Raw genomic sequence first — 26,646 nt, forward strand, 5'->3', positions numbered from 1 at the left:
GTAATATGGAAATGATTAAGTCCTTTGCGTACAAATTATGTATAAAATGGCATAATGATCCCAACATTTACATACATGTGATAACATGAATGAATATTAAATGCCTTTTTTAAAAAGCTGCCATTTAAGTTTTAGAATTTGTGGGAATGGAATTCCCTTCATTTACTCTCACTGCAGGCACCAAGTAATAATTCATACTAGGGTTTAGATAGGAGCTTCGTACTACAGAACTTAAAGTAATTTCCAGTTTGTTTTCTCATTGTTTCTAAGAACTGAAGTTCTTACAGCACACATACATTGTACCCTAAAGACTGTATTTTGGGAAGAAAGATCACTTTACTTTCTGGAGACAGGCAATTTTTGAGATATTTGAGGTCGCCTCTGGACCCTGCCGCCAATCAGATGCTTGCAGAGATGCAAGTTTGGGCTGGTTTGTGAGTCACGTAGCCGGGGGAGAACAGAGGTGAGAGACAGCCTCACTGTTCACAGTAAATGAATGCCAAGCCTTCCCCCAGTTAGAGAATGAATTTCGCCTTCTCCATTTTGAATGTTGCTGGGTATCAGGTGATGATGATGATGACAATAGCAATAATAATAAGCTGAGCATAAAATAGTTGATGACATAAAAAACACTTGAGCAGACATTTATTCTAACCTGACTTTTTACACTATTAAGATGAGGCTTTTACCTGGCATCGTTTTCTTTGGCCAGCCAGCATTTGGAGAGCGAAGGAGCTAATGTACCTAACAGGAATGTTACCGGTCGCTGTTGAGTGGACTCAGACGTGCCACGGGATGACCCCATAGGTGTCAGAGTAGAACTGTGCTCCAGAGTTTCCTATGGCTGATTTTTTGGAAGTAGGTCACCAGGGCCCTCTTCTGAAGTGCATCTACCTTTTGGTTAGACTTTAGTCTTCCGTTTTTGGGATATTTTGTCAGGGACTTGCTGTCCTTCTCTTCATTGTAATTACAGTATTCTTATCATTGTCCTAATACCTCAGCTATTGTGTCATCATCCAAAAAAACCCCAAAACCCACTGCTGTCAAGTCGATTCCAGCTCATAGCGACCCTAAAGGACAGAGTAGAACTGCTCCATAGGGTTTTCAAGGCTGTAAATCTTTTTGGAAGCAGACTGCCACATTTTTCTCCCAAGGAGTGGCTGGTGAGTTTGAACCTCCAACTTTTCAGTTAGCAGCCAAGTGCTTAACAACCTCAAAAATTGCTTATTATATTGAAAACCTATTCTAAATTCTTATCCATTGCTCCTGCAAAAATAATTTTCCATAAAGTAGGTTTCCGAGTCTGAATTACATGAAAACATGAAGGTAAGATTTGAATTAACAACTGGTTTCTAGGAGTTAACCCAAAGTTTTCTAGCTAGATTGATTTTGCCTGAAGAGCCAGGTGCAGGAGGTGCTTCCACGAAGTGTTTATTTTTGGCCTCGTTAAATCCCAGGCTGCCTTCTCTAGCATACTCCCTGATCAGCTTGATCAGTACCGGTGTGGACCCGAGTGTCTATAATCTTGTAGAGCCTGTTTCCTCTGGCTCTTTCTCAGCTAATTGCAACAGGCAGGAGGAAGTTGAAGATGCCACTTCATGCTGAACAAAATGTCAATCCAACCAGCAATTGCAGGGAACTGAATATAAATAATCTGTAGTGGATTTATGGTGTGCCTGAGATAAGCAGAGGTGCAAAACTTTCAGTACCTGCCTATGATGTGTATGTAAATACTCCCAAGTTCACCAGAATGTTCTCACCTAATTCTAATGTCCCTAATCGTCAGATTTTTCATTATAGCTCTTATTAATCTAAAATCCTTACCTTTTGATATTGATGTCAAGACAAAATGAGGGCAGTAATTAATAACTAGGTTCAAGTGAATATTTTATTTTTAGGGGGAGAATTCAAAGGAGTTGGAGATAAGGGACAATTAAAGAAGTCCACCTAGCAGCTAACGATCTGTCTAAAAAGTGGCACTTGGTTGCCACAATGGTATAGGGGGAAGGGAGCCAACAATGGAAAAGACAAAGGTATACGGAAGGAAGAAAAGATTTTTAAATACCAGATCTTCAAAAGTTATGTTCCAGAAGGTGTATCAGTGAACCAATCTACTATTTATTGTAGTAATAATTTCAACAACATTTGCCATACGGTCATGTGAGCGACCTTTGCCTTATATGATGATGATAGTGATAGTTATGATGATGAATTACGAGACCATTTAAATTCATTGATCCTACAATGCATGAATGTACAACGCATGAATCCCACGTGACAGGCTTCTGAAACTCACTAGGCAAACCTGAACGCAGGAACTGTATTTTAGATTCCCTAACCTCGTATGGATTTTGGTTCGATTTCTCAAGCTGCCCTTCTGTATTATGAATCAGATTGGCTTAGATTGTACTAGGCATTAAGCATATGATTGTAAAATAAACAGATGATATAATCATGCTATTTCTCATGACATATCTTGTGGAAGATAGATTGGAAATTTTAACAAAGCTGTTTATTTTGGACCATGGCACTAAGAACTAAACTTAATAGGTTATTTAAAAACCATGTCAAGAAGGAAAATCACAGAGAACTTTGCACTAAGGTCACTGGTGAGTTAGAAGGAGGGCAGTAGCTATAGCAGTAAGTGCCCTTACATTTAGGTTCTTATAGGACTGTCATGGCTCTAGCCCAGGCTTTCCAGGGCCCACTAAAGGCAATGGAATTGTCCTTAACGAGTCTGAACTCCTCCTCCCTTGTGGAGAACGGATGTCCTTGACCTCTAGAGAACGCACACAGTCCAACAGAATCCCAACTCTAGGAAGCAAAGTGTTATGTTCTCCTGGTTGTGTAAAGAAAATGTCTTTTAGGCATTTGTCTCCACCATAACTGACCTCGGGCCTTCAAATCCAAGAGAAAGTCATATAACTTAGTAGCTTTGAGCTATCTGAGCTGAATGGAGTAGCTTTGAGTTGACTCAGATCAAAGGCTTCAGTCTGCAGAAGTCTATCGTGGAAGCAGTTGTCTCTCATAGCACACGCCTGACCAGTGAACACTTTTTTTCTGCCTCCATACTATGTTTCTGATCAGGGAATCCTACCATAAAGCTCTGCCAAGCCGTTCCTGATTGTTCCACCAGACCATCATCCCCACGCAGAACTTTCTAATATGTAACCAAGAAATAAATGCCCAACCCGGACCAGAGACAATTTAAGGAGGTTCTAATCCAGTGGTTCTGATACATGACTGATCATCAGAGTCACCTGGGGAAGCTTTAAAACTACAGATTCTCAAGTCCCGTGCCACACCAAAGACATCAGAAACTTGAGGAAATAGTGTGTGGCATTTTAGCAACTTCCTGGGTGATAATAAGCCAGGTGTGGAAACAACCACACCTAATACACACCTAAGTTTGCAGCCACCGCATCTCCTAAAACATCTTGGACCAACTGGTGTTGATATCACATTTAAAGACTCCAGGGACGGAGAGTTTGCAGTCTATCCAGATGAATGATTTTGAGAAAATAAACAAAATTGGAATATAGTATTTCTCAAGTCACAGGCATCCCGAGAAAATGGGGTCAGGGTATAACGTGGTGCTTGGATTCTCCCTTAGACACGGAGCTCCTGTGCCTTGGCCTGAGGGAGTTGGGGATCTCCCAGCTGACTGACTCAGGGGCTCCCAGGAGCTTGTGAAACTCTGAGCGGTTAGAAGGACTGTGAGGCCACGGTGGGAGGCAGCTGCTGTGCGAACAGGTCAGACATCTATTCTTAGAAATCCCAGGTCAGATTTTGTTCTTTATGGCCCTGCTATCTATATAACACTAGCTTTAATAATTACTTTTTTAATTAGTTTTTTTAATAATTACTTACAAACATCCACAAAATTTCCAACTACTGTGCTGCTCCTTCACTGTTGTTCATGCTTTAAGGAAGGCAGAACAATATAGGCAACTCTATTTAAGTTTCCAAGCTTCGTTTTGAATTAGACACATCATAGGTGTCTTTGCAGATCCCAGTGCATTAGCTACTTGTGGGGTGTACGTGTGGATGCGCATGTGTGCTTGTGCACCTATGGGTGTGTGTGCTTGCGTCTGTGTGTGGGTATGCATGTGAGAGAGGGAGGAAGGAGGGAAGAGGAAGAGAGAGTGGATAATTTTTGCATAGCCGTAGGTTAACATCAAGACAGGAGTGCTGCAGGCCCTAAGTGGAGAGGACACAATAGCTCTATGCAGGCAAAAAGGGGGAATGAGAAAATAAGTGAACTAAACTTATCAGGCCCAAAGCAGGTCAATGCACTGGTAAGAGGAAATGAGCCAGTTTCCAGAGTGGGAGAGGAGGTAGAGAGAAGCTCAGGAAGACTAAGAATTCCAGTGCTTAAGCTTTCTTTTAACTACAATGGACACGTTAGATCCTCTATCAAGGTATCAATGCAATGGACTGAGGACGTTTGCATTCTGCAGGCTCTGCATTTGTGAGCACGATAATCTCACAATGACCTTTTGGGGGACACTAGGATCAGGGGAACCGTGTTACCTGGGCTTCATTTAGGGGAGTGACTCCTGAGCGGACGATACAGTGAGACTGGGTTTCTACTAGGTTAACTTTGGGAGGGTAGACTGTGCCTGAGCAGTTGACCTCTGGGAACCAGTCCTAACACCCGTTCTCAAAGCTCCCAGCTCGAGGCCTGGTCCTGCCCCAGCCAGAGGGGTTGTTACCAGTGACTCTGCCACTGGACTAGTCCTGGCAGGAGCCCCTTAGAGTCAAGTTCCTGATCACCCTCATTCAGTGGTCCAGTGGCCAAGCCTTCTTTAAAGGGCAGCAAAGAAAAACACTGCCTGCATGGGCAATATGGAAAGCTCCCTCCCCCTCTTATTTTAAAGGGGTGCTTAGAGGATTCTGTCTTCAAAGTGAAAATTGCAGAAGTTGTTCCAAGAGCTGGTACCTTCCTGAGGAGGTGTGGACAATGCTCTATCCCTGAGCATCTCTGAAATTCCTTCCATGCAGAGGGTGCAGGAATTTGGGTTCCTTTACCCTTACTAGGAGTTCCTCGTTGGTGTAAATAGTCAATGCATTCAGCTGCTACCTGAAAGGTTGGAGGTTCGAATCTACCCAGAGGTGCCTTGGAAGAAAGGCCAGGTAATCTACTTCTAAAAAAATCAGTCACTGAAAACCCTCTGGAGCACAGTTCTACTCTGACACACATGGGGTCTCCATGAGTTGGAGTTGACTCATTGGCAGCTGTTTTTTGTTTTTATACTTACTAAATAAGGAAAAAGTGATGTATGACTTTTGCCTAACAAGCCTATTTTATAAAATCTGCAAACTCGACACACGCCCTGCCTTCTCCATGATCCCCAGACAGGAAGAGTTGGAGAGCAATATCAGCCTAACAGAGAGGCATAACTCAAGCAGTAGCACCTCATTTTTGCCTGGTTATCTCTGCAGCAAAAATGTGAGGAAAATGCTTTATTTTTTTCCTCCTGCTAGCACCTGCCACTTCTTAAAAGCACCATGAAATAAAAGACATCTGTGTTTGGAAGTGTGCCCCAGGGTGTATCTGAGAATATATTTGTTTGTTTTTCTAAACCATTGACATTGCAAGCTGGAATCACGGGCTGAAGAGAGGCTGCACTTGGTGCCCAATGTACAGAGACCGAAAAGCCCAGTGAGCTGAAACGCTCCCTCTGGAGAGAGCAGTACTTCTGGAAGTATGCCGAAACCCTCCTGTTTCCACTCAGCCCTTTTCTGAGTCTCCCTGGGGGCAAATCAGCAAAGGAAGAAGCTTGATCAATTGGGGCAAGCCCCAGCATTCTGGCAGGACTTCATCCTTGCAGAGCCGGAAGGCCTCCTGGGCCAGGTCTTCAGGAGGTCAAGCCTTTACATAAAGAAATGGAAAGATAATTCCAAGTAGCTGTCTAAAGGCCAGATTTCACAGTTTTATATGGGTCATTGATATCATGTAGATCCAGCCAAATGAACTAAAAAAAAAAACCTCAACTTCACTTTTTTTTTTTTAACCTCTTTCTGAGAGCTGGTGGTATCTGAGGTGAAGTTCTGCATGACCCTACGCAGTGCTCACAGTAGGGTGGTTTTCCTCTGTAGGAGAATGGCTCTGCCTTTTCATGCCCCAACCCCTAGGCCCCTGCCTTTATGGTGCCAAAAACAAAAACCGAAAAAAACTAAACCAGCTGCTGTGGAGTTGATTTCCACTCATACAGACCCTATAGGATAGAACAGAATTGCCCCATAGTGTTTCCAAGGCTATAATCTTTGCAGAAGCAGGTTGCCACATCTTTCTCCTGTGGAGGGGCTAGACCGCTGGCCTTTCGGTTAGCAGCCGAGTGCTTAACCAATACACCACCAGGGCGCCTTTCCTTTATGGTGTGGTTTCTTTAAAAGTCACTATTTACTGTGACCCCATTTCTCGATTCTCTATTCAATTTGATTCTCTCATTTAATCTCCCTAGGGTGTAAAAACGTTACTTAGAATCCCATGATGGAGAATTCCACCCAACCACTCTCCAAAGGAAAAAGAGATGAGATTGGAGGGAAGTTGATAAATAGGAGAGTGAATTTCTCAGATTCAGCATCCAATCTGTGGGTTAGAGAAATAGGTTAACTATATGTAGGATTAAAAAAAAACCCTATTTTTTTCTCCCACACTTTCTTTATCTTTGGTAAAGGCGCTCCTCACAAGCCTGGAACACAGCAGGCACTCAACAAATGTTTATTCTTCCTCACTCTGGTAATTGGAACAAAAATGTAACCGTCCACAGTAGAAAAATTGGAAAGCCAAAAATAAACCTTTAATAACTATGCATTGCCCATTGTGTTTCTAATAGTGTTTTCTCTTAGCAAAGGAATAAGCCTTTGCAAATATATAAATACCAGAGTTTATTAGTGCTTAGGGAGTGGGAGAGAGGGGGAAAGAGGGAGTCATTGCTTTAGGGGGACTGGTGGTGCAGTGGCTAGGAGCTACAGTGAGCTACGACTGCCAACCAAAAGGTCGGCAGTTCAAACCCACCAGCTGCTCTGTGGAAACCCTATGGGTAGTTCTACTTTGTCCTGTAGGGTTGCTATGAGTCAGAATCTACCCGACAGCAATTAGTTTGGTATTTTTTTTTTTTGGAAGCTTCCTTGAAGGGTGATGGAAAAGTCTGAAGATGGGTAGTGGTCATGTTGTACAACATGGTGAATGTAGTCAACGTCACTGAATGGAACATGTAAAGATGTTGAAATGGCAAATATTTATTATATATATCACCATTTAAAAAAAAGGATAAGCTTTTTGGTATTTTAACATCTCTATTAGGACCAGCTCTCTCACCACACATATGTTGGTTTTAGTGACTATGCAGTTGACTTGTCTAGTACTGCTTCAGGAAAATGTTTAGAAGTCTATGTGTGTGTGTGCTTGTACATACATGTATATATATATACACACACAGTATAGAATAAGTATACATACATATATGTATATTTTTATATATATGCATATATATGGATAAGTATACATATGTGTATGTGTATGACACCAATTGCCATGGACTCTGACTCACAGCAACCCAATGTGTTTCCGAGTAGAACTGTGTTCCATAGGGTTTTTATGGCTGTGATCTTTTTGAAGTAGATTGCCAGGCCTTTCTTCCAAGGAGCCTCTGGGTGGGTTCAAACTGCCAACCTTTTGGTTAGTAGGCAAGTACTTAACTGCTTGTGCCACCCAGGGACTGACTCTCTCTCTAAAAACCCAAACCAAAACAAATCCATTGCCATTGAGTTGATGCTGACTCAGAGCAACCCTATAGGACAGAGCAGAACTGCCTCATAGAGTTCCCAAGGAGTGATTGGTGGATTTGAACTGCCAACCTTTTGGTTAACAGCCATAGCTCTTAACCACTATGCCACCATGGTTTCCATATATATGTATATGTGTATATATATATATATATATACACACATATATGGAAATATATATAATAGTAATATAATGCCATAATATATTATAATAATCATATAGTAATAATATAATAAAGGTTTTTTTTGTTATTATTGATATTATAGATATCGATAATAGAATTTCTAAAAGCATTAAGGGGAGGAGTTAGCCCTCAACAATTTTTATTTTCTTTTACATGGAGATCCTAAGATCATGGACCAATCAGGTTCACACAAAGAGACTGCACCTCTGCCTTCCCCACCTCAGCTGGAACAGGCATTGTCACTTCTCTTGAGTGACAGTGATGACTGAGGAGGGGCCAAGGGGGGCACTGATGCTTTTCTCAGATGGTATTAACCTGTATTTATATAGTTACAAAACTGCCTCCCCTACTAAAACCACTTAAAGGGCAGATCCTGCTGAAGGTGGTTCAGTAATGGTCACTCTGTAGATGACTTACACCATCACCCAGATAACCCCAGGTAGATATCTTCGCCAGGCATTATTTCCCACTGACAGTTATAAACGCTCACCTTTATTCCCCACAAGGTTGCAAACAAAGGTAAACAAAGTTGGTTTGAATTCGCACCCACTCCATCTAATTCTCACTTACGTTCTTACTCATTCTGTTTTCCAGCCTGCGATACTAGGACTGCCTGTCCTACTAAAATGAAGTAGAGGAATATGGCAATTAAATAGCTAATTTTGGACCTCAAACTGTTTTCTCCCGATGATCTGGGCATTTCAGACTAAGATTTTAGAGATATTAATTACCCAGATAACTGCATATAATTGCAGTCCACTTTCTGCATGTATATGGGTCCTGGCCACCAAATGCAAATGGTCCCTAAGCAGAGTTAGCCTACAACATGGCCACTGGATAGAGGAAAGCTTCTGGTTGTTGGTTTGTTTTTTTTAAAAAAGGTAAAAAAACATTGTCTCTTACGGTCCGTTGTGATTTCGTAGGGAGAGTTGAGTCTTGCGTCTCCACAGGGGGAGGTGCTCACGTAGAGATGGAACAGAATGTTTTCCTTCAGCCTGTAGCCGCCCTCTTTTAACCGCACAAATATTGAGCGCTCTGAGTCCTCTCGTCGTTTGCTATGGACCAAACCAGAAACATTCCAACTAAGTCAATGTCTTTGTCTTGGTTTGTGTAGCTGTTGCCCATTTTTTTCTTCTTCACATTCCATATTGTGTTTTCCCTTTGCAATAAAGCTTCCAGAATATTCAGCAATGAAACCACAAAAAGCAAACAAAAGCTGCAGAAATCCTGTCATTGTCACCCTTCCTTAACATTGACATAGAGGTTATCTTTTACAGAGTCAGTTTTCTCAGGTGCTATTAAAAAAAAATTTTTTTTTTTAATTAACCTATGTCTCAAAAAAAAAATTTTTTTTTTTTTTTTTAATATACTTACAAAATGAGACTCCTGTGACCTCACAGAATGGTCCTGATGACAAGGTCTGAGAGTGGACTATTAGTTTCACATAGCATCACTAGGGAATGTGTTTATGCATTAAAAGGAGAAGGGACTTGACAAAGGTGTCTGGATTTGACAGCAGAATGACAAAGTAGAAATAGCACCAGGTGAGGAATCTAAGTATATGGACCTTTGCTTTTCTTCTGTACCCAACCACCATGACCAAGGGTACATGCTCAAAAAAAAAAAAAAAACCAAGTCTCCTGCTAATTTTTGACAGATACAGAACTTTTGCCCTTGAAAAATCTTCCCCACAGCTGGCCATCAGACTCAAAAATGATAGGTCCCACGTCAGACTGAGGTGGGGGAACAAACTTGCCTATATTTCCCCTCTTTTGGATTTTATTCTCATTTTTTACAGGCAGTAGACTTTTTTTTTTTTTTGCCACTCTTGCTGTTTCTACACAGTTCTGCCCCATTGATGATGGATTCTGTTTTGCTGGGTCCTGAGATCACACAGGCAGCAGAACAGAAATTTTCTCCCTAGGAAACCCTTGAGGCATCATATTATGCCTTTCTGCCTCTGTGCCTTCAGCAGGAGCCCCCCTCCCTCACTCTGACTCTCCGAATTCTCCCTGCAAATGCCTTCTGGAGACCTTTCTCCTCCATCAAAAACAAACAAACAACAACAACAAAAAAAACCAAAACGAACCCATTGCCATCAAGGCAATTCTGACTCACAGTGACCTTATAGGATAGAGTAGAACTGCCCCATAGGGTTTTCAAGGAGAAGCTGGTGGATTTGAACTGCTGACTTTTTGGTTAGCAGCAGAGCTCTTAACCACTCCCAAAGTCGCCAAGCGAAGGTTCTCTGGGCCTTAGTTTCCCAGCTCACAGCCTGCACACAGGGAGGTGATACTGGGTCAAGGGTGTGTCATACTGGCAACTCGCCAAGACTTTGATCGTGGTCTCCCTTTGGTCGGCTCTTCCCACCACTGCTGATCACCTGCGCAGACTCTGGGGCTCATTTGTCCTTTGAATCCTGCGCAACAAGCAGCGGGGTGCCTCGTGCACAGAGAACTCATGATAAATGGCGGCTGAATTGCATTCTGTGACACAGACAAGAGATAAGGGCATTTTGAAATATTTCCAGTTGAGCATTTGGATATTTAGGAGAAATCTTTCTCTACATTTTGAACAACTTCCAATTCCATTTCCCTATATCCAACTGAGGTCACACCCTTGGCAGCCTTCTGGAACAAATGGGGGGCAATATATTTGGCTACTGGGCACTGCTCAGAGGCTCAGATAAAAATTAATAGAGTATATTATGGTATAGCTTTTAGTTGAGTCTGTTCAGCATATATTTGGGCCTTTCTTCCCTTTGTGTGGTCTCTGCACATATTAGTGGCATGACTGAGTACTCATCAAGTCCTCACCAAGACCAAGACTCCAATATTAGTGGATTTGAGGAGCACTGCTTTAAAGGATATAAGAAAGGAAAGGCTGGCTAGGAAGACACAATGAAGAAAATTTTCTGGCAGAGAGACCCACAGCAATCAAATCATTATGACTAACAGTGCAGTCCAGGAATGCGACTGAGATGTCACAGGCTCAAATCCACCTGCTTTTCTGTTCCTGTTTAATACATTTGACAGAGAGATGCTGGTCCAGGTGACAGCCTGCTTCTTACTGATGCTCAGAGCACACTGCCATCAGAACACCAGAAATTTTGATATTAGAGAACATTTCTTAGGGGCTTCCAGCCTTTCCATTTGAAAACACCCTTATTAAAATGCAAATACTCATGGAGGAGGGGGCAGGGAGCAGATGACAGTTTAAAATCCGTTATTAGCCATTTTGGTAATATTATCTGAGGACATGGTCTTAGAAAATGCAAAAAGTTGGGAAATATGGAAGTGGAGGGAGAGATGAAGAAGATAAGAATATTACCCCTGACCCAGGAAGGAAAAGCGCTAGAAGATAATAGACCACTAAAACTGAACTTTGCCAACCTGTCATATATAATTAGAACTTGTTGCTGAGGGACACCACTACAGTGGGCCTAGCAGTACTCTAGTGGGGATTGAGCCCTGGGAAGAGGCTTGGAGAGAGGAAACAAAATGGTAACCTGGCATGGTGAGAGGCAGCCTGGTCGGCCTTGCAGAAATCGTGCACTCTAAGATATTTGCTTCACTGAGAAATTCTCAAGACAAGAAGCTCACAAGGAAGGGATAGAAGTGCTAAGCCTTCAGCCTTCCTGTGAGCCTGTGGTTACCTGGTCAGAAGGCACAGAGCCTGGTAGAAATACTGAATTGTGGGTCCCTCTTGAAGCGGCCACAGTTTCATCAAAATCAAGCATAGATGCCAATGTCAACTTGGCACCTTTCCATGGCTGAAATGAAAGTTTACCAGGGAGCAGGTAACATTGATCCAAATAACATAATCCTTTAATTGAACACGCTCTAAGCTCGATCAATGCAATTATGGATTTTAGAGAGAGCAATAGCTTTCAACTCCCACGAGACCATGTGTTTTTTTTTTTTTTCCTGTTGGTTTTTCTTTATTTTATTTTTCCTCCTTTTTTTTTTGTTTTAAACAGCAGATTAGCTCTGGGATTAACAACTGGAGGGCTGGTGGTGGGTAGAATATAGTCTTCATTTAAATCCACAGTAAAGGAAGCAGAGTTTAAACCAGGACTGGGTTGCTGTTCCCTTTGGGGGAACATCTTTGTTCTCCTCTAGCCAATTCCATAGATATTCCCCTAGACTCATTTTTATTTAGAATATAAGTAATTAATTAGAGAAATACCTTGCCTGAAAGTTGACAATGTATAAAATAGGTTGTCAGTTCTCTTTCTCAATAATTTCCTTTAGTCTCTAGAAGGCAGTCTTAGCCTCATGAAGAAGGAACTTGTGATAACTGCCTACGCTTTTATTTGTAGAATTTGTTATTTGTTGTAAAATTTCACCTTTAGAGATCTCTGAATGTTTTAATAGAAAATAATAGGAAATATTATTTAATGGAATGAGCATGTGACAAGATGTGTCCGTGTGTGAGCGTGTGCACATGCCTTGGAAACTGCTGCAATAATTCACAGGCAAACGGAGTGCTTACTGGAGAGAGAAATGACAATAATGAGGAAGATGCCTGGTATTTCAATATTTTACTAGTTTGCATGACAACAATGTCAGTGCTTAAGGGATTGTCAATCGTCTGAAAAAAACTTAAACTTTATGGCTCACCACTATTCATCATGAGTAGGAAAACTGCCAGGATAAAGGCGAAAATACATTCTGAGCTGATTGTGGGGTAACTCTTCTTTCCCCTAGATACTGGCTGCTCATCATCAGGATGCATAAATACAACTCCAAAAGATCCATGGGTTTGGATGTCCAGAGGACAGGTTTATTAACCCCCATGGAGTTCCATAAAGCCTGTCAAAGTCATCAGCAGTGTCTCAATTACCTAGTGCTGTTGTAACAGATATGCCACAAGTGGGTGCTTTAAAGAGCAGAATTTAATTTTTTGACAGTTTTGGAGGCTAGAAGCCTGAATTCAGGGCGTGGCTCTAGGGAGAGGTCCTTTCTTGTCTGTTCAGCTTTGAGTAGTTGCCAGCAACCCTTGGTGTTCCTGGGCTTGTAGAGACATAGGTCTCTGTCTTCAGTCTTCCTCTTCTCCCGTGTGTGTTTGTATCTAATCTGCTCTTTTCATAACTGCAACGTGATTAGGTTTAGGATCCACCCTACACTGGTATAAGCTCATTTACATAACAAAAGAAAACTCTTGTTTCTAAATAGGATCACATCAACCAATATAGGGGCCAGGGCTTCAATATGTATTTCAATATGGGGAAGACAAGTCAACTTATCACAAACTATGATCCATTTACCTCAGGTGCAGCTCCAGCTGTGCGTAGAGGAAGTTAACAAATGCTCTCCTTGCCACGATTTCTGCGTGGCAGTCATTGACCACCAGCCCCTGGTCATTGATATACTCGCCACTGATGCACTTGGTGCCTGATGAGAGAGCGATGACCTGAGCTTGCCTGACATCCAAGCCTGGGGGAGACACAGAGAAAGGTGTTTACAATGGTGCCCTCAAAGTTGCCCCTATCACCTTCCTTTGGGTGGGGACTCATCCCGTGGCCTTGGACTTAATCCATTTCATCCAGGTGCCATTAGACTGTTAAGAGCCCCACTGCAGGCAGTCTTGCTAATTCTCCAATGAAAACATGCCTTGAAGTTTACCTTTTAATGGGACAAGTGACATGACAGCCTCAGGTAAACAATAGTTTCCTGCTTCACGGAGGTTTGCTTATGAGCTATGGAAGGTGTACTTTGGAGGATCTTTTTCTATCTTGTTTATGATGTTGAGACAGAACTCCCACAGTGCTGTACTCTTTACCTGGCTTCCTCTGCTACAGTGCTGCATTGCAAAATCATTTCCTCTGGTGGGTTCCCCCCACACCCCCTCCAGCTTTGCATTTGAATCCTGCTTTTGCTTGGAGGGTATATGTAAACACCATTGCACCTGCGTAGTATGATTAAGAATTTTGCTGATGTAACTTGTATGAACTCTCTACTTGTAAACCCCTTTAAAAGTAACCTGGCTGCCAGCCCTTGGCAAGCAGTCTTGGCAGCAGTAAGCACCGACTGACTCCATTTCCTTGTGCAATGAAATAAGGGTGCCTTTTTTGTTCCCTCAGTCTCTTCTTTCTTGGCCAATAAGAGTCATTCCAGTAACATTTCTGGCAAGCCAGCCAGGAGCCATCTGCTTGATTCCTGATGGGGATTGGAAAACAAAACAGCCCCGATGTCTGGTGCCACCAGGAGATTTGCAGCTCTGAAGGCCGATTCCCCCGGGACCCAAATGATGGCTCTGTGAGAGACAATAAATGCCCCTAGGCTCTTTAGTAAGTGCCTAGGTAAGGCCTTAGAAGAGTTCCAAGAAGTGGGAGAAATTGACCATAGAGGGCATTAGGAATCTGAAGTTATTTGGTAAATAACAAGGTAATTCCTAAGTAAGGCCTTAGAAGACTCCCAAGAAGCAGAAAAAACTGACCATTGAGAGCATTAGGAATCTGAGGTTATTTGGGAAGTAACACGGTAATTCCCAGGTATGGCCCTAGAAGAGTCCCGAGAAGTGGGAGGAATTGACTGCTGAGGGCATAAAAGGCTCAGGTACCTGTTAAGTTGGTGCACCAGATTAGGTTGTGTGAGTGTGCAAGTGTGTGTATCTAGAGAATGGGGAAAGTTCAAGGGATCCTGAAATGTGGCCCACTAAGATGCATCCTTAAGAACTGGGAACAGGTCTCAGAAAGACATGGCTCTGGCAGCATTCTTGTCTGTTTGCCACTTTTGCCTTTTTGAATATATGCCAAAAAAAAAAACCTTTCTTTTTGCTTTACTGAACTTTGTCATGTTTTCACCCTATTAGAGTTAGTTGTTGCGGGAATTCTAAAACCACGAATCCAGTCAACCATGAGGAGACCTGGACTCTGGAGCAGAAGCCGGCAGAAAGAGAGATCCTATCTTCCGGATCCAAGCAGTCACACTCCATGTCCCTTTGACACCCACGGGGTGAATGCTTTCGGAAAATGCGCCTATGCTTATTCTTTTTCTCATGTTTTCTTAAGTTTTGTTCAAGCAAAAATCTAAGAAAGATTCTCCTTAATCCAGTTGTTTGATTAAGGAGAATCTTTCTTAGATTTTTGCTTGATCGTTTGTTTTAAGAATGGTATCTAGTAACCCTTGGTGAATTACAGTTTAAGTCCAGATTTGGGCATTTGAAAAATTAAAGAGGTAATTCTATTTTCAAAGAGCTCTGAGCCAGTATAAGCTGAAAAAATTCCAGCACAAGTCAACCAGTAAAAGTCATTAGGGTGGCCACCAGCGCTCATCAGGAGAGTTCAAGGCTCCCGTGGCAGGATAAGGTAGTCGCGAGACAGGCTAGAGCGCTAGGCTGCCTGCCACCCACAAGAGAATACTCGCCCAACGAAGGTACACGTTAGTCTAAGCAAAACACTGTCCAAACCCCGTGGTGTTCCTGGTTAGGTTTCTTTTTGTCGCTCAGAGAAAACCTGGAAAACAGTGCTTTGTTTTGCCAAATTCACAGGGAGAAACATTATGATATGGTTTCTCAATAAAGAATCGCAATGTTAAAATTAAAATCAACAGTAGATATTTTACTTTCCAATTAGAGGAACTAGTATATTTAAGGGTTAAAATAGGAGACTAGGTCTCTAGCCATCAGAATGAATTAAGCTCAAAAAGAAAAAAACCAAAAGCTGGAACCTTAGAGCTTAACATCTTTGATAAATGAGCGTGGATTTTTCCCCCTCTGCTACCAAGACACTGGTTTGGGGGTCATATCTAAAAACACTCTACGCTGAGTATACTAGAAGTAATTTGGAATTTTGGTGACTACTTTGGAAAATGAGCTTTTGTTTGTGTTGTCTCTTCTTCTTTGGGGAACTTTGCTTGAAGCTCGGGTTTTGTCAAAATCTAATATTCCTTCATCCGAGGCTTTGGCAAGTTAATAAGTTTTACCTAGAACCTGTTTTTTTCTGTTGGATTGAGTCAGTCAAAAATTGCTACATACATATCCTTGTTTTGTGTGGCATTTTTTGGTGAGTTTATGTAGTCTGTTTCCTTTTGTTCTGAGAGCTTGCTTCTGATCTACAGTGTATGGCTGGAAATTCCTGTTTTTTTATAAAGCTGTCTCAGTTCTTTCCTCATCCAAGAAGAACTGCATCTTGGATCTGTCTTCTGATTTAGATTTAGTAGCTACTTGAAGAAACTTTTATATAAGTTAGTCTATTTGAAAAGTACAGTAAGATCTTTATACTCTATACTATGTCAATCTTAAAGTTGAAACCTTTCTAAGTAACTTAAGCTAGATATCATAAGAAATGTGTTTTATTTAAGGAAAAGGGCTAGTTTTTGTCTTAAAGTAAAAGTAGCAGCTCCAGAATGGGAAAAGAAAAAGGAATTAGTTATCTTTTGTCTTTCAAAATGCCTATGTGATCCTAATACTCTACAACATGCTTTCTCCTTTTCACAACGGGCGATTGAGAGCCTGACATAACTAATGCCGTGATGAACCTGTAAGTTTTTTCCTGCCTGCCTTCTCCTTTCCGCATACTTTTGTTAATGGCTTTGTTTTGTTCTGTCCAGCCACCTGTAACTTACGACCCCCCACATGAAGATTAGAGCCTAGATGTCTGGCATGTATATTTTTAGCCTGATAAGGAGATGTCTGGCATGTATCTCTTTAGTCTGATAAAGGGTCTCTTGTAATTATCTTGTAATGAATAAGTCATCTGGCCATGCCATCTGTGGGCTACATGCCAAAAGACCCTTGCAACAGTGATATGAGCTCTAATATGAAACTGCTTTTCAAGACTCCCTAAAAAACAGCCTGTGTTGCTGCCAGACTCTCTGTTGGTGTCATCTCCTAAATAAACTTTCTCTCTCTTTCTGACTTGGAGTACATTTCATTGGCTCAACTGCTCCAGGGCGCAAACCCTAACTGGGGAACAAATTTTGGCATCCAATGTGGGGCTTGAATTACTCTGGCCCTGGTTCCATCTCCCTAAGGAAGAATCCAGGAAGAGAGAAGGTGCATCCCTCCTCGAGTTGTGGAGGTCTCTCAACCTGTGGTGGCCCAGAGGTCTGGTGACAAAAGAGGACTCCATGGCAGTGAGCTCCAGACGAAGGGAGAAAGTTCAGCCATGTTATGGTAGATGTTTGGGCTTCGGGTGGTAAATCCTCTGTAAAAGCCACAAGTGGTGTCAGTTCTCATAGACTCCCTCCAAGAACTGGTGACTAGGTCCCGTGAGGTTGGACAAGAGATCGGTGAGATTCCCCGCTGCAAATGGGTACCCAGGAAAGTAAGATTCTGGCCACAATTGCATTAGGTCATATTCTTTCTAACTGGACCTTTGGGGGAGGGGAGGGGAATCTACTAATCAAGAGGTGGCTTAAAAGTTCATGTAATCAGGTGTGGCCTCAATACCAGCTCCCTGATGGGGTCAAGTGGCCTTTAAATTTTTTTAGAGACTTTGATACTATTCTGCAACTTGACTTGTTTTGTACTCGAACTAACAAATGGTATGAAAAATTATATGTAGGGTGTTTTATGACATTATGGCTTAAGAGAAAAGATAAAGCCCCTGTTTTAGCCCCTTTTGTGCAGGCAGATGATGATGACGGGGTAAGAGATGAAGAACCGATGGATGTTGTTCTTATTCCCCCACCTCAAAAAACCCCCTCATTTGCATGACCCCTCCCTGGTGGTATCAGAAGATGAGGGTGGGAAGGTGTTACAGGGGGGTGGAGGAGGTGGGGACAGATATGGTCTCCCCACCCCATACTAGGAGTGGGGTACAATTTGGCCCAGTTCCCCCAGGAGGGCTTTACCCACTTCAGGAGGTGCCAGTCCCCACTGCAGAAGGGACACCTCAGATGACGTGGGTCCAAAATCCATTCTCAGCTTCCAATTTGTACAATTGGAAGTGAAAACTCCCAGAGTATCAATCAGACCCACATGTCATGACTGAACATTTTTCTCACATTTTCACTACCCACCATTCTGCATGGGCAGATTGTCAGACTTTATTAGAGGCACCCCTCACAGCAGAAGAAAGATGGATGGTCTTAGCAAAAGAAAAAGAAAAGTCATAAGAAAAATACAATAAGGGAGGGGCTGTAGCTAGTGTACCAGCAGATCAGGTGGTACCAGCTAAGGACCCAAGGTTGGACCTGGATACAGCAGAAAGCAGACAGAGTCTCATAGCTTACCGAGGGTTCCTTCTGTATGAGCTAAAACATGGGGCAGCTAGACAGATAAAGTTTAGTAAGATCAAAGAGATCGTTCAGCAGTTGGAAGAAAACCCATCAGCCTTTCTGGAACGACTCATGATGGGATTCCACAACTATACATACATCGATTCTGAACTGCCCCAGAATGGTCCTCTGATCAGTATGACTTTTATTGGGCAGAGTGCTCCTGACATTTGAAGAAAGTTGCAGAATATAGAAGGAGGACTAGGGACCCCATCTTTAACTCAATTAGTTGAAATTGCATTTGAGATCTTTATTAACAGAGATCAGGTAAAAGAGGCCAAGAAAAAGAAAGAAAAAGAACAGGACATGAAGAAACAGGCCAATCTACTGACTGCTGCTCTAGGACTGTTTGGAGGAAGATGAGGAGACCAACGTAAGGATGGGCCCTGACTCCAGAAAAGCAAATGTGCGTTTTGCAGAGGAGGGACACTGGAAGATGAGTGCCCCCAAAGAAAGAATGAAAAAACCCCAGGCAAGATTGAAAAGGGGGAGAAGCTTTTTAAAGGAGTTATGAAAGAGCAGGAGGACTCTTAATGACAAAGACCAGGGGAGACAACTTTTAACTTCCCTCCTACCAACCGCCTGGTAAAAGTTATGGTAGGAGGACAGCTAGTAGACTTTTTGATTGATACTGTAGCAGACTTCTTGGTACTTACCCAGAAGCCTAAAGGGACTGCTTTGACCAGCAGTAGTCAAGTTGTTGGAAAAGAGGTGACTAGACCTTTACTATAGCCAATGGATTATAAAATAAGAGGAACCAAACTATTCCACCAGTTTCTATGCATGCCCGAATGTCTGGTCCCCTTTTTGGGATGGGATTCTCAAGTAAAGTGGGTGCTGAAATCTCTTTTCATGAAAAAGGTTCGTCCCTGACAGTACCACCAGCGAACACCTGAAAAGTGCAAGCAGCTCTCTTAGCCCTCGCTTAACCAGTGCTGTCCCCAGTGTCTGTCTCACCCACAGTTCAAAGAGTGGTTGATGCTGAAGCCCTGTGGGTTTGGGCCAGTGGCCGACCAGGATAAGCTCGGACTGTCATCCCTGTGGTTGTGGAGCTGTTACTCAATGTCATACTTCCTTGGATTAAGCAGTATCCACCTAGAGTTGAGGCTTGTCTGGGACTGCAGGGATTAATCACTAGTGGGGCCTGTTGCCAGAGTGCTGATCCCCATTCAACACTCCTGCTGGTGAAAAAGACGTCGACCAGTGAGTACTGTCTTGTCAGGATTTGCGGGCTGTTAACAAGTTGTGAAGACCCTACACCCGGTAGTCCTGAAACCATATACCCTACTATTGGTCCTCCCACCTTCCTGTACTCATTTTACTATTTTGGATTTGAAAGTCACTTTCTTTTGTATCCTGCTGACTGCTGAGAGCCAGGCGATCTTTGCTTTTGAATAAGAAGGGGACAAAGGAAAGAAACAGCTCTGTTGGACTGAGCCACCCCAAGGATTTAAGACCTCCCCCACTATTTTTGGAACAGTGCTGGCCCAAGATCTAGAGAGGTTACCTCCCCTCAACTGAGGAATGGTCCTGCAATATGTGAACAACCTCCTGATAGGAAGCAAGTCTGAAGAAGACTCTGTTACAAATACTGTGACTGTCTTAAATTTCTTGGCCGAAACTGGGTACCAAGTATCCCTAGGAAAGTTACAAGCTAACCTCACAAAGGTAAAATATCTAGGTTTCTTTAACTCCCAATGGCAAAGGTGCTTACTACCTGAAAGGATAGAAACCATCTGCTGCCTAGCCCCTCCTAAGACACGTAAACAACTCAGAGGATTCCTAGGAATAGCAGGTTTCTGTCACATCTGGATACCTAATTTTGGGGTCTTGGTGCAACTTCTCTTATCAGGCTACTCAGGGGGCAGAGAGAGATCCTTTTGAATGAACTCTGAGTGTCAACGAGCCTTTAGTGATTTAAAGCCCCAGCTGATGAAAGGCCCAGCTCTACAGTTGCGAGATTATCAAAAACCCTTTGAATTACATATAGATGAAAGGAGAGGAGTAGCCATTGGTGTATCAGCACAGTTGTTGGGACCATGGAGATGCTCTGTCACCTGTTTCTCTAAAAAGCTGGACACTGTCTCAAAAGGCTGGCCGGTCTGTCTCCAGGCGGTAGCTGCAGCTAACGTTATCATAAAAGAGGCTAACAAGTTTACTTTGGGACGTGATATTATTGTGTGTGTCCCTCACATGGTGACTGTAGTATTGAAACAAAAAGGACACTTGTGGCTTACCTCCATTTGGCTAGCCCTATATCAAACCCAGCTTTTGGGGGAATCAAATTTGACATTCCAGGTTAGTTCCTGCCACTCGACCCTCGAGAAAAAAATATTCATGATTGTCTCGAGGTCGTTGATGCTGTTTATTCAAGTAGACCTGATCTGCAAGATGAACCCCTGCTCGATCCAGACAATACCTGGTTCACTGATGGTAGCAGTTTCGCGCAAGAGGAAGTCCGGTGCACAGGGTATGCAACTGTCTCTTTATTAGGTGTTCTTGAAAACAAACCCTCACCAGTGGGCAACTCAGCACACTGGTAAGGGCCTTGGAATTGGCAGAAGGTAAGAAAATCAATATATACACGGATTCTAATTTTGTTTTTAAAGCATTACATGCACATGGAGCCTTGTGGAAAGAAAAGGGTCTCCTGAACACAGGAGGCAGAATTATTAAGTATGGAGCTGAACTGTTGCAACTTTTGGACGCTGTCCTAGAATCCCAGCAGGTGGCAGTAATGCACTGCTGAGCTCACCAAAAAGGGAATACCACAATAATACAAGAAAATCGCTCCGCCAACCGGGAAGCTAAGTGAGTGGCTGCTGGAGCCCCGCCAATTTGAGCTCTCCTTCCAATCATCTCCATGTCGGATGAACTTTCCTGATATACTCAAGAAGATCTACAGAGAGCCCAAGACTGGGGTGCCACCCAAAAGAGTCAGGCTAGAAACACACCCTTGACGGTAAGATTTTCATCCCTGCCAATCAAGTTTTAATTTGATTCTTCATCTACATCAGGCTTCACATTTTGGGAAAGAAACCATGTTTGATTGAGTAACAAAGTATGTCTTGGGATAAAAGCTCATTACAGCCATTCACCACGTGGTTGACACTTGCTTACTTTCTGCTGTCAATAATCCAAAGACTCATGGGCCCAAGATTTCCAGCCCTCAAGGAATAGGACCCTTCCCAGGTGAAATACAGCAAATTTACTTTTGTGAAGTGTTCAGAACTAAACATTGGATGAAATATTTACTGGCGTGTGTAGATTCTTTTTCAGGATGGGTAGAAGCTTTTCCCTGCTGAACCCAGACAGCTAGAGAGGTGACCAGGGCCCTTCTGAAAGAAATCATCCCCCACTTTGGGCTTCCAAGAGGTCTCAATAGTGACAATGGCACCCATTTTGTATCCACAGTGGTACAACAGGTTTCAGCTGCTTTAGGAATAAAGTGGAATCTCCACACAGCATGGAGACCCCAGTCTAGTGGAAAGGTTGAAAGAATGAATCAGACCATAAAATGCCATATTAGTAAACTGTGCCAAAAGACCAGGCTGCCCTGGATGGATGTTATGCCGCTGGCCCTCCTCTGAGTTCATACTGCACCCTGGGGAAAACTTAAAATCAGTCCTTCTGAAATACTTTACGGGAGACCATATTGTCTCAACCAACTCTCCCTGCAATCTTCCACCCAGCCCCCTAATGTAATGATGTCTAAATATTTGCTTTCTCTAACCAAAGTTCTTTCCTAGTTGCATCCAGCAGTGTGGATCAGGCAGAAGTTCCCTCTTGAGATAGCTTTGCTCTCATTCCAGCCCGGTGATCGGGTGATCCTTCAGACATGGAAGGACCTCCCATTACAGACTAAGTGTACTGGCCACTTCATCTTACTACTCAGCACTCACACAGCCATGAAGCTTGCAGGAGTTAAACCATGGATCCATCATTTCTGTGTCAAGCCCTGGCTGGCCTACAGTGAGCGACAAGAAGGAGTGGAAAGCCCAACCCATCGATGGCCTGAAGTTAAGATTTTCTAGGGTTAAAAAGTAAAAACGTTTTTGTTGCTAGCTTGGATGGGATTACTATTAGGTACCGGAGAGAATTCCATCTAGGGAATCCTTACCCCTGAAATAAATGCTCGCCCTGACCCCCAGTTGAAAGATGAAAATTTTGGATCTATATTGTTAGAGAAGTGTTAAACATTACTGATTTCTGTCTGGATCGGGGTTGCATGCCAAGTCTGCCCTTAAGTCCTGTCTCTTTGGGGTTTGTGCTCCCCTAGAGGTGTTGAGAAATTTCACCATTTTTAAACACATAAATAAAGAATTACAACATTCTGATATTTATAGTTGGGGGCCTGTAACAAGATTCAAAGACAGAGAGAAGTACACTCTTCAGGTTTCCTTGGTAACTAATGCCTCTGACTGTGTGAATGTTCTCAAAATGTCAATCAAGTTGTGTTGATTTAGGAAGAAAAACCATTTGAATTGTGGTTTCATTGACAGAATGACACATGCAACTAATCATGTCAAGCTCCCTTCGGGTTGGTTCCTACTCTGCAGAGCTATTGTTTATTCTTATATCCCTGCTAATGCCATCAACGGGCCCTGTTCAAAGGGGTGTTTGGCTATGAACTTGCCTCAAAAGAGATTCCTTCAAAATACCGTCACTAGAGAACTCATCCTAGATGCAACCTGTAATGATAATCTACATTTGTTAAGTGCTACTGACTGTATCTCCCTTGCTTCAGTCTTGGTTAGTGTCCCAGGGTTAGTGGTTGGGGCCTATTGAGAAACAGAACATCTAGCTTGCCTCACTACAGAATTGCTGAATGCCACATCACAAGCCATACCTGCTATTAGCCAGGAACTAGGACAGGTCAGAGAGGCTGTCCTAGAAAACAGAGCCACCTTAGACTACCTGCTTCTACGACACAACACGGTGTCAAGAGTACAAAGAAATGTGTTTTTTTTTAACCTTACTGATAACTCTGAACTCATTGAACTAAAAGTGAGCTATGTAAAAGATGAGCTACGAAAAGTAAAGATTCATGAAGGGTTTGATTTTTCTTGCCTGCCCTCTTGGCTGCCAGATCTTACCTGGCTAAAAACCTTATTCACTAGTGGAACTGGATTGGTCAGTATAGGCCTGTTAATCTGTTGCTGTCTCCAATTTATGACTGTATGTGGGATGGCATTCTCTGTCCCAAATCACACTGTCCAATGGATGACTCAAATTCATTGCAGGCAAAAGGCCCAATCCTCTCGCTTGAAACTTTCTGATCTAAGGGACTAGGCTGAACTTTGGGATAGATGTATAGCCACCCAAGCTTCAAAAGGGGAGAAATATGTCATCCTAATAGTCTGCATGTTTTCTCCTTTTCAAAATGGGCAATTGGGAGCTTGACATAACTAACACCATGGTGAACCTATAAGTTTTTTCTGCCTGCCTCCTCCTTTCTGCATATTTTCATTAGTGACTTTGTTTTGTTCGGCATGTATCTCTTTGGTCTGACAAAGGGTCTCTTGTAGATCTAGATCAATTTAAACATATGTAAATGAATTGGGATAACCACCCCCCTCCCCAGCACCAGTCTTGCTAGCCAAGAATTGATGGATTCATTTATAAAATTGCTAGAGAGCTTTGATATTTACTGGGTAGATAGCCTTTCAAAAATGCCTCAATCAATTTAAACATATGTAAATGAGTCAGAATGGGCTAATCTTGTCTTCTACTGTGAGTCAAAAAATAGAGAGGGTGGGACAACATCAGGGTCCCCCAGCCCTCAGTTTCAAGGTCAAATAGAAATCACAATGAGACACACCTAAAATGGCCTGCCTTTTTCTTTAAATAACCCTAGCCTGACACTTAAGTTTGCACCCATATCAATGAATTGGTCAGTTGAGCAAAGACTGTGATTTCTAAAGCCAGTTGATAAAATCTTTAAGGGCTAAAATTAAATTGGGAAAATACGAGAAATAGTAAAAGTTAAAAAAAAAACTCAAAATGTTTAAATGGACATTCTTTCAACAACAGTTTTATGTTTTATGGTATACAGGCTTAAAATAATTTCTAAGACCTTTTAGGTAACTTACTGCCATTAAATTGAATTAGTAGATATATGTCATAATTTAAACTTATATATTTTTTGCCTTTTATGCCACAAGAGAAAGGATATATATATATGTGTACATTTGGGTCTGCTAATGAGTGTGTCCATTTACAGAGATGCAACATAAGAGGTATGCAACAAAGACAACATTCAAGAGGTTTATTAAAAAGAAATTTATTTGATATGGTCAAAAGTTTTATCTAACGGTTTAATTTATGAGATTTTTAAGAGCTTTAACATTAATAAAACATAAAACAAAGAACTGTGTTTCTTGCTGTTAAAATACCAAAATTTTCTTTGATTTCTGAGTTGAAGTGTTAGCTTATTTTTTGTGTAATCTGCCTCAAAGGCAGAGGTTCGGCCTCTCTTTAAAATAAGATTCCTGAGCAAAAAACCAAGCCAGGTGGCTTTTAGAAAAAAAAGCCAAGGTTTTTACTTTAAGATCTTTGGTTAAATAACTTAAGTATTATTTCATGGTGACCTATAACAAACTCCTGACAACTCTGAAACTTCACGGAAAGCCACAAAAGAATTTTTTATAAAGGAAAAGTGCTAAAAAGTTTTATTTAATAAATTACATGGAAGGTGTTATCCAAAAAAAAAAAAAGCCTGATTCTCTTTGGGTTAAGATTTATATGTTAGTAATTCCTCTTGTGTTTTTGCCTAATATTACACAGCAAATGCATAATATTATGTCATATTTTATTATAATTTCTTAAGTGCTAACTTGGTTACAACTTTATCAAAGCCAATGGTTTGAGAGTTTACGTCATTTACCTATGAAGTTTTCTTTCGTTACTATTCAGGTTTTTAAAATTTGATAATCTTGGTAATATTCTTGGTATATCCTGGTATTATGTCTCAAAATTATTTTGCATTATATCTGAAGTTCTTTAAAAATACAGTTAATGGTTATATTTTAGAGATATTTTTATCTAAATTTTTTAAACTGATTTTATTTGGCCTTTATGTTGCTTGTAATTAATTTCTACCACGTCGTTCACTGTAAGAGTATTATTTTTAGAAGTCAATCATGGCTATATTAAGTTTTGTCATCTGCAGATAAGTTTTTACTTTGCTGATTTTCTGAAAACATTTGACCAGAATATCTCAACAAAAAAGGTGGACTATATTGGACTTATGAAAAGGACCGTGACTAGACTCAATCAAGATTTCCAGAACCCTTATGCAGAAGCTGACTGTGGCTGATCCAAAATCATGTGGAACAGAAATTAACTACAGAAGACGGAGAAAAAGAAAGGAAACTATGGGTTTTATGTGAGAATGCTGCTGATGTTTTAAAGTTATACTTTCTAGATATAAGAAACCATTTTCCTTTCTCCTAAATTAAACTAATGGGCTTAGCTATTGTGACTCTCGAATTAGAAGTTCTTCTCTCATAAAAACAGTTTTGTGACACTACTGCTTCTGAGAAAGTGACTCGTGACTGTTAATAGGTAGACCAAGGAGGGACACCTTGCCCTCAAGAAGAACACTTACTGTGTTTTAAATAGGTTAACTGAAGACCTCCAGCAGGAAAAGTCCATCCTATATCATCTTGTTAATCACGTATTCTCTAATGAAAATCTAGTTGTCACATGTGAATTTTTCTATACCTTCTGTTTCTAGATAAACTTTGTGTGTGGTGGATCCAACTATACTGGTTTTAAGTGATTCTTTTCCAAATGACAGTGAGTTTGCTTGGGCAATCTCTTGTTTAGATTTCTAGTGAATGCATGGGCAATGCACTTTGATAATTTTAAGATTATCTTTAGATATTCACAGTAATGGTATTAGTAAATATTGAAAAGGTAATGTTAAATTGTTACACACTATAAAATGAGAATTAAAAAAAAACCCCATTGGTCCAACACTCAGAGTATGGTTGGTAGCTTTAATTCCTAGTTACAGTATAGTTGAATTGGAGAAATCTTTTAAAAATGTATCAGTCATTATGGGACAAATAACAGACAAAATTGCTAATGAGATAGAGATACAACAGTAATCTCTGACCTCATTAGCCAAGGTGACATGAGATAACCAAATAGCCTTAAGATTTTTACTAGCCCAAGAAAGTGTAGTCTGTGCTGTAGCAAATACCTCTTGTTGCATTTAGAGAAATAACACAAGAAAAGTGGAACAGGATATACATGGAATTGGTGGTTACACAGTGTAACACTCTTAAAACACCAGATTTATTTGGTTCGTTACCATCGAACCAAAGGAATAAGTACATGAGCTAGATCACTACTACAAGGGATAGTAATATTCTTAGTCTGCATCCTGGTGGTATTAGACATAATTAAATTTATCTTCTGTTGTCTTACACACC

At 41.6% G+C, this 26,646-nt stretch overlaps 1 protein-coding gene across 1 annotated transcript in view; it reads right to left on the minus strand.

The window, feature by feature from the left end:
- The window catches only part of ADARB2 (adenosine deaminase RNA specific B2 (inactive)), a 309,589-nt gene that overhangs the window by 45,148 nt on the left and 237,795 nt on the right, over positions 1-26,646 (minus strand). Inside the window, exons 4-5 of the mRNA XM_064285079.1 lie at positions 13,249-13,417; positions 8,883-9,034 (exon numbers count right to left, since the gene is read on the minus strand). Of these exons, the coding sequence (XP_064141149.1) occupies positions 8,883-9,034; positions 13,249-13,417 (321 nt within the window). The remainder of the gene's footprint in view (positions 1-8,882; positions 9,035-13,248; positions 13,418-26,646) is intronic.

This window comes from Loxodonta africana, chromosome 4 (genome assembly GCF_030014295.1).
Source record: "Loxodonta africana isolate mLoxAfr1 chromosome 4, mLoxAfr1.hap2, whole genome shotgun sequence".
Lineage (NCBI taxonomy): Eukaryota > Metazoa > Chordata > Mammalia > Proboscidea > Elephantidae > Loxodonta > Loxodonta africana.